General features: G+C 42.0%; 1 protein-coding gene across 1 annotated transcript in view; it reads left to right on the top strand.

Moving 5' to 3' along the window:
- The window catches only part of C1H7orf50 (chromosome 1 C7orf50 homolog), a 368,607-nt gene extending 357,340 nt beyond the window's left edge, over positions 1-11,267 (top strand). Inside the window, exons 6-7 of the mRNA XM_036748720.1 lie at positions 4,484-4,565; positions 10,438-11,267. Of these exons, the coding sequence (XP_036604615.1) occupies positions 4,484-4,565; positions 10,438-10,620 (265 nt within the window). The 3' untranslated portion in view covers positions 10,621-11,267. The remainder of the gene's footprint in view (positions 1-4,483; positions 4,566-10,437) is intronic.
- The last annotated feature ends 3,177 nt before the right edge of the window (positions 11,268-14,444 follow it).

The raw sequence follows: 14,444 nt of genomic DNA on the forward strand, positions 1-14,444 counted from the left end.
AAGTTCCCATATACCCCCAAAATATTCATAACAACATTTTTTGAGGCAACAAAGAACTAGAAACAGATTAGATATCCATTGATTGGGAAGTGGCTAAACAAATTGTGGTATGTGAATGTATGAGATATTACTGCACTGTAAAAAAAAAAAGAATTCATATCTGATGAATAATGCAGATAATTGATTTTTGTTTATAAAAACAAACCAAGAAAGAAAGAAAGAACAGTAACCTCAAGCCAAGTCCCTTTCTTTTTCAGCACAAAGATAAAAATTCATCAGATCAGGTTGGGTCTTTTCTTGTGCTATCTGCAGGATACAAGCTGCTTTTCCTCTTGGGGAGAGAAACAGATTGCAGTCCAGCATCAGCCTCTGAAACAGCTGGAGAATCTTCTCACCAGCCACGTGCCTCACCTCCCCTCCAGCTGCCAAGATTTCTTTAATGTTTTTCTTCCTATCCAGGTCCAAAAACCAATCCAGCCTGTGAACAGTGATATGGTGGTTGTGGCCAAAGGACATGTCCCAGTTACCACACCATTATGATAAGCAAGCCTGCTGTTCTTTTTAGTTGACCTTCCTGAGAGTCCTGTACCCAGTGCAGCCTTGGGCCTGGTCTTGGACTTAGACTCTGGTTGAGAATAGGAAGTTATATTAACCAGTGCACGGTGAAGAAAGCCCAGGCAGGAAAACAATATTCACAGGAAGTGCACCAGTGTAAACAGAAAGAACAGCAACACCCAAACAAACAAAAACCTCACAGCACTAAACACTATGTAATTATAATGACCAAGTTCAGCCTGAAGAAAAGTTGAGAAAATGCGGAGTTCAGAAGCTATGAGTGTGGAATATTATATTTGCCTTTGGGCATAATCAACGTGTTGGCTAATTTTACTGAGCTGCCTTTTTTCTATTTCTTTTTAATCTTTATTATGGGGGATGGCTTGCTGTGTAGAGGAGGGCAGAGGGAGATATATAATACAATTTCTTCCATTTAATTTAAAAACAAAAGGACACAACAATAAGATAAAAAAAATTTAATTTTTTTCCAAAAAATGCTAATGAGATAATTTGAAAGTATTTAACTTACCAAGAACAGCCTAGCCTTCACATCTTCATATATGAAAGAGGAAATTAATCATTTGTATTCTGTGTGCTGATGTCTTAATTTTGCTCAGCACTTTACAAATTGAATGAGCCACAAAGTCTAAAATACTTGCAGATATTGCACTCTTATAATGTCTTATATTTCTTTAGTTCTTTGCAACTTATAAAAATGCTTCCATTCTCTTTTTATTTGATTCTTTTAAAAATTTTTTTATGCTGTTTGTCTTTGCATCATAGTCATTACCCACCCACCCCTCACCAGATAGAACCATCCCTACAGAAAAAAAAAATAAAAAACAATTAAGCAAAACATCTGATACATTAAACTTGCCTGACAGTATGTACAATATCCTACTAGTCCCTTCTATTTCTGCTGTGAGAAATTATGTATAATTATCTGTTCTCTGAAACTTTAATGGATGTTTCAGTTACTCAGAGTTCCACTTCCTTTGGACCATCTTTTCATTTGCATTGTTGCAATCATTATGTATAGTATTCTCTTGGTTCTTTTTATTTCATTCTATATCAGTCCATATAAATCTTCCCAAGTTTCTCTGAATTTCTAGTATTTGGCATTTTTTAACCACACAACAGTATTCCATTATATTTATATAATCTAGGTTTTTTTCAACCATTCCCCAGTAAGTAGACAACCTCTCTTTGTTTCTAGTTCTTTGCTATGTAATACAAGGAAAATTAGGAACCCCTGAGAAACCCCTAGCTACTGACAAGCACTCCCAGAAAGAATGGACTCAGATATCTTTGGCATTTAACAAACCCCCTGGGACTCCATGACTCCACCAAGGAATCTCAATAGATAGAACCATCCCACTGAAGGATAACCTGGCAGATCCTTTCCAGCAGATATCCCTGGGGCTCCGCAACTCCACCAAAGAATGTAAATGAGATTATTCCACTAGTACGATAACCTGACTGAATCTTTTGATCAGCCAGGACCTTTGTTCCCACTCCCCCCACTCTGTACCCCCATATCCTATATAAACTGCCCTTTCGCCTCAACACATTGCCATTGATTTGTGGTGCCGTACCCCAATGGCCGCCGGCTAATAAATTCTCCACTTAAAACTTATACTCTGTGGTGTGACTCACTCGCTTCTGGTACAACAGCTACAAAGTAGAGTTCTGCTATGACTACTTTAGCATATGATTAAACCTTTGTTTCTGTCTTTGGCTTCCTTGGAGTATATGCCTAGAAGTGGGATCACTGAATCAAAGAGAGAGTTTACTCACTTTTCTTATATCATTCCAAATTGAAATACAGAGTAGCTGGACTACTTCACAGATCCACCAACAATGCATTAGTATATCTGGCTTCCTACATATTGACAGTTCCCATCTTTTGAAAATCTTTGCCAATTTGCATGTTAGGAAGTGAAACCTCAGAGTTAATTTAATTTGCATTTCTCTGTTAGTGATTTGGAATGTGTTTTTATGTGGTTATGTAGAGTTTGCAATTCTTTTGAAAATGATTCTTGACCTGGCTTGGTTACTGTATCAATTTTTAAAAATGTTTTAGATAGAAAACTATATATGTGTGTGTGTGTGTGTGTGTGTGTATATATCTATATATATATATGCGTATATAATACACACACATATAATTTATTATATGCTGAAGGCTATACAGGCATACCTCAGAGATATTGTTTAGTTCCAGACCACCACTAAAGCAACTATCACCATAAAGTGAATCACACAAATTTTTTTGTTTTCTAGTATATATACAAGTTATATTTACACTATACTGTAGTCTGTTAAGTGTGCAGTAAAATTATGTCTAAAAAACCTAATGTACATACTTTGATTAAAAAATACTTTATTGCTAAAAAGTAATGCTACCCATCATCCAAGCCTTTTTGCTGGTGGAAGGTCCTTCCTTGATGTCGATGGCTGCTGACTGGTCAGGGTGGTAGTCACTTAAGGCTGGGGTGGCTGTGGCAATTTCCCAAAATAAGGTAACAGTGAAATTTGCTGCTTTGATGGGCTCTTTCTTTCATGAGAGATTTCTCTGTACCATGTGATGCTATTTGATAGCATTTTAACTGCATCAGAACTTCTTTCAAAATTGGAGTCAGTCCTCTCAGACCCTGCTGCTGTTTTATCAACTACGTTTGTATATTGTTCTTCAATATTGTTGTGTCTCAGGGAATAGGGGGCCTGGGGAGAGGGAGAGAGACGGGGGAATGGGGCAGTCGGCGGGGCAGTCGGCGGAGCAGTCAGAACACACGTAACATTTATTGATTAAGTTCACTATCTTATATAGGTGGGGTTTATGGCGCCCCAAAACAATTACAAGAGTAATATCAAAGATCACTGAACACAGATCGCCATAAAAGATATAATAATAATAATTTAAAGTTTGAAATATTGCGAGGATTGCCACAACATGACACAGAGAGATGATGTTAGCGCATACTGTTAGGAAAATGGAACCGATAGCCTCGCTCAACACACTGCTGCCACAGACCTTCATTTTATAAAATAATGCCGTATCTGTGAAGCGCAATAAAATGAGATATTCCTGTACGTGCACGCGCACACACACACACACACACACACACACACACACACACACACACACCACCTTCAGGCCCTGTGTTCCTCACCTCTCTGTGGAAAGTGGGAAGCCATATTTCATTTTTGATTCTCCAGAACCAAGACTGATCATTGCCCTTTCATTTTCATCGACATTATTACAGTCGTCTTATATATCGTTATTCTGGTTCTGCTTAATTCACTCTACTTAAATTCATACAAGTCTTCCCATGTTTCTCTGAATTCTTCACATTCATCATTGCCTACTGAATTCACTTTTGGTTCAACCACCTGCTTTTATTCCAGTGCTTTGGCTAGGACTGCAGCTGATGAGGAAATCCCTTCCAGCAGTGCAAATTAGGTACATATTCAGCAGGTTAGTCTTAGAGAGTTACTTGGGGTCGCTAAGAGATTAAGGGACTTCCCCAGAGTCACACAGCCAGTGTGTGTCAGAGATGCGACTTTGACTGACTCCAAGACCAGTCCTCCAGCCACTACTCCAAGCCGCTTCTTTGTTCCAAAGAGGTCAGCTTTGAATATCTTAGTATATGTGGGACCCAGGTATTTCTTAGTCCTTGTTAGTTTTTAGGACCTTACACAAAGAACTGTTTTGTCTTGGTTAAATTTAGGTGGGGAGAAACCAGGCAAAAACATAACAATAGGAAATTCCCCCAAGATAAATGGGGCTTTGTCTCCCAGGAAGGACATGCCAAACTCTTCCCTCCTGCAACAGCATGTGTCTGCTTCCCATCTTTTGTAAACAATACTTCCTGTGCATAATTTAAATCAGTACCTGATTCTCCTTTGCCTGTTTTTTTTTCCCCAGCTGGGCCAGTAAGCGTGAGGAATGGAAGTTTCAGAAGACAAGGCAGACCTGGCTACTGCTTCACATGTATGACAGCAGTAAGGTTTGTATCAAAACTGGGCTCCCAGGTTAGCTCTTGTAGATCTCTGAGAAGGACCTTGTTTTGGACTTGGCAGCACCATGTCCACGTGACTTTGGAAAATCCCACTGCCCCGTCTGTAAGATAGTGGCATCCTACCTGTGGGGCAGAGCAAATGTGTGACTTTTTAAAACTTAGCATAGGATCTGTGAGTTAAAAGGGGCCTTCGAGATTATCTCATCCAACCGCAGCCCATTTTATAGATGGTGACGTTCAGTCCCAGAGAGAGGTTCACGTGTTAGTGTGTTCACTACACAGCTTGGAACCCACCTGCCAAGTCCAGATCCAGAGCTCTTTACTCTGTACCGTCCTTCCCAGCATCTTGTGGTCCACAGGGCTGCACTCATAAACATTCAGTCTCGGAGGGAGGGGAAACACTTCTTGGAAGACATTTCTTATCTTTCGCTTTCCAATTAGAATCTTGGGACACCAGAGAGGATTCAGAGATCCTATTCCCTCATCTGCTGGGTGCCTCATAGGCTCGTTGTGAGGATCAGGGCACACCGCAAAACTTAAAGTACGATAGAAATGTGAGCTAGGGTCAGCTAGTCCTGTGTCGTCATTTTATAGACAAGAAATTTGAGACCCAAAGAGATAAAAGGATTTGCTTAAAGTCACACAGACTATAGGAACTACCATCCAGGTCTCTTTCCTCCCAGTCCAGTTTTACTCACTAGATCACTTTCCTTTCCCTTAAAATTGTTTGGATATTAATACTTGATAATAAGTCCCAAGTTGGCATTTGTATGTCAGAACTGATCTTAATGGGCAGCTAGATGGCACAGTGGATGGAGCACTAGGCCTAGAGCAAAGAAGACCTAAGTTCAAATCCAACCTCACACATTTACTAGGTGTGTAATCCTGGGCGTGTCACTCAACCTCTGTCTGCCTCAGTTTCCTTAGCTGTAAAATGAGGATGATAATAGTACCTTTCTCACAAGGATGTTGAGAGAACCCAGTGAGATAATATTTGTAAAGTGCTTAGCACAGTGCCTGGCATGTTAGATACTTAATGTTTCCTTCCTTCTGTTTCCACTCTCACACCTGCACACTACGAATTCTGCCTGGTTCCATGACTCCTTCAGTGACACCTGGCCCAGCCCAGCTCAGCTCCTCCTCAGTGCTTAGATTAACACTTACAGCCAGATAAAACAGCAGAAACTGAAGCAGCTGAGACAGACTCTCAGAGGATCCAAAATCTCTGCCTTTGCCAGTTACAATGGCCGTGTCAGCTTCCAAATTTGACTGGGTGTTTCTCCCAGTGATACTGAGGAAGCTGGGCTTACAACAGGAATAGAGTTCCAGTGTTTCCAAATGTGTATAGGATTTAAGGATCTAATTTTGAGCCAACTAGGTCTTCTAGCTTTTGTGGCTGTGCGCTGCTGTTTTCATGGGTCCATTTTCTTCCATGTTGTTGCCGTACAACTTCCTTACCCAATCAATGTTTATGATTTGAGCCAGTCCCACAAAAGAGATTCTAGCCCATTTATAAATATCAGGTATGACCTAAGTACTTGGAAACATTTTTTAAATGGCAGCTCATGGTAATGGAAATGCACAGATTTATGCTAATAACACCAAAATACCCTTTGAATGCTTCACGACAGACAGTAACGTGATTATATGAAATTACTTCATTTTCTCCCACCTTTTTAAACCTAACACATGTGTTTTCTGCTGCTGAATTAAGCTGTGTGTATTTTCTTTCGTATTTACTTTCCTTCATTTACTTCTGGTCTTTTTTTTTTTAACATGTTTCCCGCTTCATAGTATGACAGCATATATGAATATCTTGCAAGTTGTTGTGGGCCTTCCTCCAGGGAGAGCATTTGTACCGAGTGGTCGGTCACCCTGACCTCCAGTCTGTGCTTCACACAGACTTCATAGATCAAGTTACACAATTAGTAGTCGGGCCCTCTGATGTTATCTTCAGCAGGTGTGTATTTTGACCTGAAAAATTCAGATGGAATCCAGAAGGATGTCATCAGACCCTCAGGAAAACAACCCTAGAGTGCTGTCTCAGAAGGGCTAAGCATGGTTTACGGCTCTGATCCTAGGTTCCTATTGCCAGACTGTACTCACAGGTAGACACAAAGTTAGAGTATATGAGAAAGGTGAAGGAAAACCAATGAAGAAAAACCAAAGCACCAAATCCTTAGGCATTTGTTTCACTTTGGAATAAACGTCCTGTGACTCTCCCTGTGGTAGGTCAGAGATGTGGTGTTTCAGACCCTACTAAACAGTTTCCTAACCACCTTTATTTGGGCATAACCTTGGGAACCGAGGTAATAAATGGTGACTGGTGCTTTGCTCTCTACAAGGATTTCTTTACTCTGAACTCAAGAGTTGCTTGTCCTTTAAGTTGCTATTAAGTGTGATCTTTGCCCTTTTAATTTATTTTTGAAATCTTTCCTGGCCCAGGGATCTTTGGTAATTAGGCAGTGACTGAGAGCATCTTTTCCTTTGTGGGGAGAGACAGAAGGGAGCAAACAGGCCTCTCTGTCCACCTTTGCCCATGGATTGCTTTCATTCCAACAGTGAACATTCAGCTGCTTCAAAAACAAATAGAGCTTTTGATCTTGTTCAACTCTGGGTTGAAAACATATAGGATTGCCACTTTTACCCCCATGAAAGATTTTCCTCTCTGCAAAACTCCTTGCAAGAAAATGAACTTGAAATTGAGGCCCTTGCATTGCTAGGCTACAAACATATTTCATCTTTACCAGCCCTGCTTGTCTTTTATGAAAGCTAAACCCACCCCCAAAAAGTGATTTTCAGATATATCCCTGTGATCTGGCCACAGGTTAATGGGCTCAGGCAGTATTCATGCAAGTGGTCCTTGAACATCATTGTAATTGAAAGTGGAAGGTCTGGTCCCTGGAATTGCAAGACCTAAGCCATAATTGTCATCCTGGTCTTTGTTCCAACTCCAGCAAGCGCCCCTTCACTCTGCTTTGTTCTTTACCCTTGCCCTTGTCCCTAGGTCCTCAAAATCGATCTAGGTTGCTAGGAAAACTGCATTCGAAAGGACTTTATCGATCAGGAAGAAAAAGATGAAAGCCATCATACCCACAAATACAGCATAAACTACCACTGCCTTCCCCAGCCTTGTACACCATGCTCATTGCCACCTCCAGAACTTTCTCAATGTCCCTGTGCCTGAAATGTCTCTTTTCCCCCGATGGCAAGTATGTGTTGATGATCAACATTGTGCCCGTGCCCTAGATACTTCTTGAAATTCTCACAATTTGTTGAGTCTGAAATCAGGATCTGCCTCTGAAGCCTTCCTTGACTGCTCCAATCCACCCAGTTCTTGTGCTTCTCTGAATTCCTTATTCACTAATTACAGTCTAGCACCTAATTAAGCTTTCTTATTGTTCAGTGAATTCCTCAAGGGTAGAGATCAGGGCTCCTACTTGACTTATTACTCCCATGGCTTCTAGCACCATGAGGTGCAATCTAATAGACGCTTGGTAAACCAGCGCAGAAGGGTGGGGATGGAAGCCTGAACCTGCCGTCCCACTATGAGATTCTGTGGCTTTTTGATTGATTGAAGCAGTCATCATTTTTAAGTATTGAGCAGCCTACATTTAATGCAGATCCTGATGGTCCCAGTATTAGTGGCTTGGGATGAACTCAAGAATCTCAAGCAGGATCGTTCTGACTGTAAAGCGAGGTCTCAACTTCAGATCAGTAAATTCACCCAGCTCCAGCTCAACGAGGAAATGGAGCCAGTGTCTCAATGGTGGTTCTTTCCTAGTGTGTCCAAGACAAGGGCACAGGAACAAAGAGACCACCTGCCTGAGTGTGTGTGTGTGTGTGTGTATGTTTGTGTTTTCAAAAGTTTCTCCTCCAAATGGTGGAATATTCGATATGGTTTCACAGGATGAGGTAGGATTCCAAAACCAAAGTCAGATAACTAGAAAGTGGGATGGAATTACGGGTGTTTATTCCAAGGCTGCAAAAACGTACAGGTTCTGCTGAGTCTAAACATTCCATCCAGGGCGGGTGGGGTGTGTGTGTGTGTGTGTGTGTGTGTGTGTGTATTTCTTTTTTGCCACACTGACCCTCTCAGGTTTCAGTGTTATAAAGTGTTGCTATAGGTACCCAGGGTTAGAGATGTGGTGGAGACCAGAGGGACGTTTTTTAAAGTTTCCTCCCTTTTTCCTAGTCTTCTGTGTGCATCCACAAGGCAGACACAATCCCTACAGAGACAATGAAGTAAATAGTAAAGTAAATAAAATTCATATATCCATAAATATCAACCTGGTGCCCCAAAGCTGACAGGTTTGCATTTTCTTCTCAGTAATTTCTTTCATTCTAACTGTTCAACTGTTGTCCCTCCCTGCTGATTTTTCCCACCATCCTTTTTTTAGAATTTCCAGTTTCTGGTTCTCTAGTATATTCTTGGCATCTCAGTCTCTTAATTCTGTAGTGGTCTTTTTGCCCAAACTGTGACTTCTCCATGGTCCTGTTGTCACCACTAGCCGAAGAACGCCCAGGAATACCAACCTTTGCCCACGTTTACTGGTCCGTCTTAACCACTCCTTGATAGCAGGGTCCTATCCCACTGTTCATGATGCCTCCCAGTACCTTGATTTTAAGCTTGGGCTTCTATCACTAGTGATTCCAATAGACTTAGTAGAGAATCTGTATGAGATCGTTTCTGAAGAGTGGCTTAATGCAGCCTCTCGCTACAGCCCCAAGTCAACTACCATACGTGGTGTAGAACCTGAAAGTCTCTTACCGTATAAAGAATAAATCAGAGATGCTAAGGCAGTTTCCACTGATAGACAGAAGAGCCAGTAGTGGCTAGCATTCATGGAGTACTTTAAGGATAATAGTTGATTGGATTCTCACAAATCTTTATGATGTAGGTGCTTTTATTTATGCCCATTTTGCAAATGAAGAAACTGAGGCTGGGAGAGGTGTTAAGTATCTCGCCCAGGGTCACACAGCTACTAAGTGTCTGAGACAGGATTTGAACTCAAGTCTTCCTCGCTCCAAATTCAGCATGCTATCCACTCCCACCACTGTCCTGTTCTGTTCTGTACATTGTCCGCCATCACAAAACCACAGTTTTCAGAACCATCCAGTTCCATTTCTGGCTCTGGTGTTGAGTGACTAAGCCAGCATAGGCCCCTCCTGAGCACCAAACTAACATTTTTTTAAACCCCTCCTCTCACCCATTTGTGAAAAGAGCGAAAAGATGGAAGAAGAAATAAAGGAAAAGGAAAAGGGAAACAGAAGGCCTGGGGGCCATTAAAGCATTGTTCATTTCAGGCATGTTATACTTAAGTATATGTAACGGAGCCGGCCTCGATGTAATCTGGGAATGGTTTCCATATGGCTTGGAATTTAAGTTGTTTTGCAGACTGGCTGTGAGCACTGCACATGACCGACAGCTCTGTCCAGAATGGCCACACGGCCCTCAGCCACAACTGGTATTATCACGTTCTGCCACACAGAGTTAAGTTTGATGAGGTGTTGCTCGGCTTGCAAGGCTGCCTTCAAGCCGCCGTGTCTCTGACTTGGGGAGCTTGTGGTCTGGAAGTGTCATTCGCCAGGCATGTGAATGTACTCAGCTGCAGCAGCTGATTTCCCCGAGCTTAGCATGTTTTCCCAGAACAAGTGAACCTTCAAGCCCCTCTTGCAACTTGTAGCGAACACGATGTTCCCTGCTAGTGATCTGCTTCTCTTCCTCTGAATGTCCACATCTACTGAGGCCATCCTCTCCCTCTGCCCCTCTACCTTCCCCATCTAAAATAGGAGATCATTTTTCTTTTTAATTTACACTGTTTTTTTTTTATTTTCCATCTGTCTTCCCCCATCAAAGGTCCCCGATAAGCATTTCTCCATTCTGCTGGATTACCTGGAGGGTCTAAAAGGAAGAGCCCGAGAGGTGACGGTGCAGAAAGCTGAAACACTCATGAAGAAATTGGACAATGCAGAGCCTGAAGATTCAAGTTTACTAGAGAAGAGTGAGAGAATCCGGCAAGTCCTGCAGCTGCTTTCCTAAAAGGGGACGAGCCAATGTCTCTGTAGCTCCATCAGCAGAAGAAAAGTTGTCTTCCCAAACCCCAGGAAAGGATGGTTCTTCTCTTCTCTCATGTGAATGTGTGTGTGTGTGTGTGTGTGTGTGTGTGTGTGTGTGTGTGTGTGTACGTGCACAAGCAACAGAGAGTATTTTTCTAGCTTTCAGTATCTGACCTTCTCCCAGGCAGGTTATCAGGAGAAGGTAAACATGGCTTTGTTGTTCAAACCTATTACTTCTGCTTCTAGATACAAGTTTTGGTTATGTCTGGTGATCTCTTTTTTAAGTGATTTGATCTTATCTGGGATATAGGAAGAATGGTCCTTTTGTGTTTTTAAAATGTTCCTGGATCGGGGTATGATCACCCTTAAGTGATGTAAAGAGATCCAAATCCTTGGCTTTAGAAAGGCCTCCAAAGTCCTAGAAGCTTGGGAGAGAGAGAGAGAGAGAGAGAGAGAGAGAGAGAATTTTACAAAGGGCTGGTTTTCAGAAATGGATACAGAACACAGCCTTTACCCTGCCAGCTGTAATCCATCACTGTCAGCATCGTATGCATATTGTTGGGATCTGTATGTCCCACAAGAAGAGAGTAATAAATTGTTTTTTTGGTAGTAACCTGTCTGAGTTCAGCACGAGATCTCAGAGCTGTGGAGTGTCTCTGGTTTTATCTCCTCATTCTCCAGCTTTCCACAACACTTGTTGCTTGGTTACGGTGCAAACACTGGAGTGGAGTGGGAAGTGGGGGAGGGTATACCACAAATCAGTCAGATCATGTACCTGGATGGGCAGAAATTGAATGGGTCGGCCTTGTTTTTAATAAAAACAAAGCCTGGCCATTGTGCTGTTAACTCTCATTTTACTGCCTGTTCCATTTCATTTTTCCATTTGCCTGATGTAATTGCCTTTAGATAGAGTTAATTTGTACTCCAGGCTGTGACATCTCTATGAATTGTGGTCATCTCCAAGGAGGAACGTCCCCAAATCCTTCTCGAAAGAAAAACAAAAACATTAATTACCACCAGGAGTTCCTGGGGTTGAAGATCTGACTTGAGTAATAGCACTAATTGACCACGTGTTCCTCGCCAGTCCTGCCAACCTGATTCTTAAAGGATTTGGCAGTTACAATGCTTGGCTGGGCTTTGACAGCCTTCCCAGACATGAAATACTATGAGTTGTTTTGTTTTGTTTTAAAGAAAGAAAGAAGAGAGGGGGTGGGGGAGTGAAATATACTTAACTCTTGCAAAAGGAGCTTATATATCACACCCTCTTTAGATCACGGTGATCACGAGCCAAGCCTTCTGAGTGATACAAGATGTGTTGTTACAGCAAGGGTAACTATAATGGAATTTAATAGAATAGGAGGCCAGGATACAACGGCTGATGTCAAGCCGGGAGAGCATGGTAACCAAGTGTTTGTATAGCGGAGGCAAGCCAGCATGCCCTTGGGTAAATCTGCCCTACTCTCTTCACTTTCTTCCCTTCCCCCTCCCCTTTGTCGGGATCTAGCTTAAAAAAATAAAAAACATAGTGGGTTTGGTAGTAAGGAAGGAACCGGGTTCTCATCCTAGCCCTACCACTTGAGTCAAGTCTTTTCACCTCTTACTTTCCTCATGTGGGTAATAAGAACATGACATGCGTCTGCCTCGGTGAGTTGTTGGTGGCAATCACGTAAGACTTTGAAGTGCTTTGCAAACCTTAGACGTCCGCTGTGGTCTTCACTGTTATTATCCAGTTCTATACAGGGCCCTATACTAGATCTTGAGGTGATACAAAGATCGTATTAGTTCATTACTATTCACAAAGCACCTTCTTCCACACAACCGACCCTGTGAGGTATTGAACGCCAGCATCGTCGTCCCTGTGTCACTGGTGAAGCTCTCACAAAACTTAAGTAAGTGGGGGAGACAAAATGAATAGATAGCTCAACACAAGGCGCCAAGAAGTATAACCAGGATGTTGTTGTGTTTGTCCTTCACTTTCGAAGAGGACCATGACATCAGGGAGATGATGACATGACTTATGGTTGACTTTGATTTGGGTGAGGGAGAGCTGGATCCGATCAGAACATATGTCAGAGGGGTATAACCAGGGTTCTGTGAAACTTCAGAGAGGGGGAAGATGAGGCCACGGGGGTCAGAGACTGCTGGCTTCAGTATAGGAGAAGACATTCGAATTGGACCTTGGGTTTCAAGTAGTATAGATATGAGGGGAGGGTATGCCAAGCATTAAGAACAGTGCAGGCAAAAAACATGGGGCCTGGAAAGTATGTCTGGGAAAAGGAGAGGACGCTTGTCCCTTCCACGTTGCAACTGTCCCCACTGCAGTTCTATATATCAGAGGTCAGCATAAGAAATTAAACAGGAATTTGGGGAGTTTTGTGGAAGCCGCAGATGATTCACAAAGGCCAGCAGGTAACACAGGAAAAAGTTTAGAAGTTCAAAAGTATATGAAATATATGTATAGTATTGTATGATAACTCAAATTTTATAACAAGGTACTCTAAATACCCCAAAAAAGAAAAAGAAAAAATTCAAACTTCTTCTCTGGTATGAAGGGAGGGCCAAACAATTTTACACATTTCTAGATCAAGGGGGTATCATCCCCCTAACCCCCGTGATGTGGAAGGGATAACTACTCTGATTTGGTCAGACTGTTGTGTTCATAAAACGTGTGAATGGGCTAAAAATATAAGTTAGACTAAAAAAAGAGATTCAAATTTCTGCCATATTCTTTGTCTCAGACATCCTGCTGCTAGGCGTATGTCCAGGAAGACAAAGCTAGAACTGAAGGTACTACATAGACCAAAATATTCATAGGGTTGGGGGGGGGGTGGTATGGAGCAAAGAAATTAAAAATTAATAACCCATTGATTGGGCAATAGCTAGATAAATTGTAATATGTACATATAATTGAATATTACTGTGCCATAAGAAATAATGTATGGGAAGAATTCAGAGCAACCTCATATGAACTGTTCAGAGTGATGTCAGCAAAACCAGCGAAACAATGTATGTGATAGCAGTGGTACATCAAAACGGAATGATCTCTGGTGATAGTGATCAAGCTTGGCACCTGAGAAAAGAGATGGGAAAATATGCCTTCCTTCTTTCATTAGAGAGGTAGGGCACTGTGGGTGTGGGGTGCTGTATATACCATCAGATGTGGCTTTTTTGCCAGGGTGGCTGTTTTTCTTCTTTTAAAATGTGTGTTACAAGGGAAGGGAGGGGCATATCCAGAAGCGGATGTGATGAAAAAATAAAGGGCATCAGTTTTAAGAAAGAATGAAAGAAATATAGGTCGGAACCAGATTATGTCCTCTCGCCCTACCTCCTTTTGGTCTTCAGTATCCATTTCTGCCTTTATTTTTACACAAATGCTACATGTGCTCTTAATAGAAATCTGGTCATATGCTCCCCATCCCTTTCCCATGCAGAAATTTTTTATGGGGACCGATGTAATGATGGGAGATTCTCAAATTGAGGGTCTCTGTATGACTTCATGTTCAACATCCTCTAATGGGGGTGAGGTGTATGTTTTTAATTGATGGCAAAGAGCCCTTAGGCCCTCTCCCCCCACCCAGTTATAAACTCAGGCACAATATCAAGGAGCGAGACTTCCTAGGAGCCAAGATCAGGGAAGGCTCAGGAATCCATATGGCAGCTCCAGATCTGCACATTCCCTCCCTCAGATGTTGGCGTGTAATGCAGCCTCCCATCAGCACAGAGATGCTGTTTGCTGACAGTATCAGAGGATGCTTACTTCCCACCTGCTTGTCTTTGTCACCCAGGCAGGGAGCATATGGTCTGTGA

Source organism: Trichosurus vulpecula, chromosome 1 (assembly GCF_011100635.1).
Source record: "Trichosurus vulpecula isolate mTriVul1 chromosome 1, mTriVul1.pri, whole genome shotgun sequence".
NCBI lineage: Eukaryota > Metazoa > Chordata > Mammalia > Diprotodontia > Phalangeridae > Trichosurus > Trichosurus vulpecula.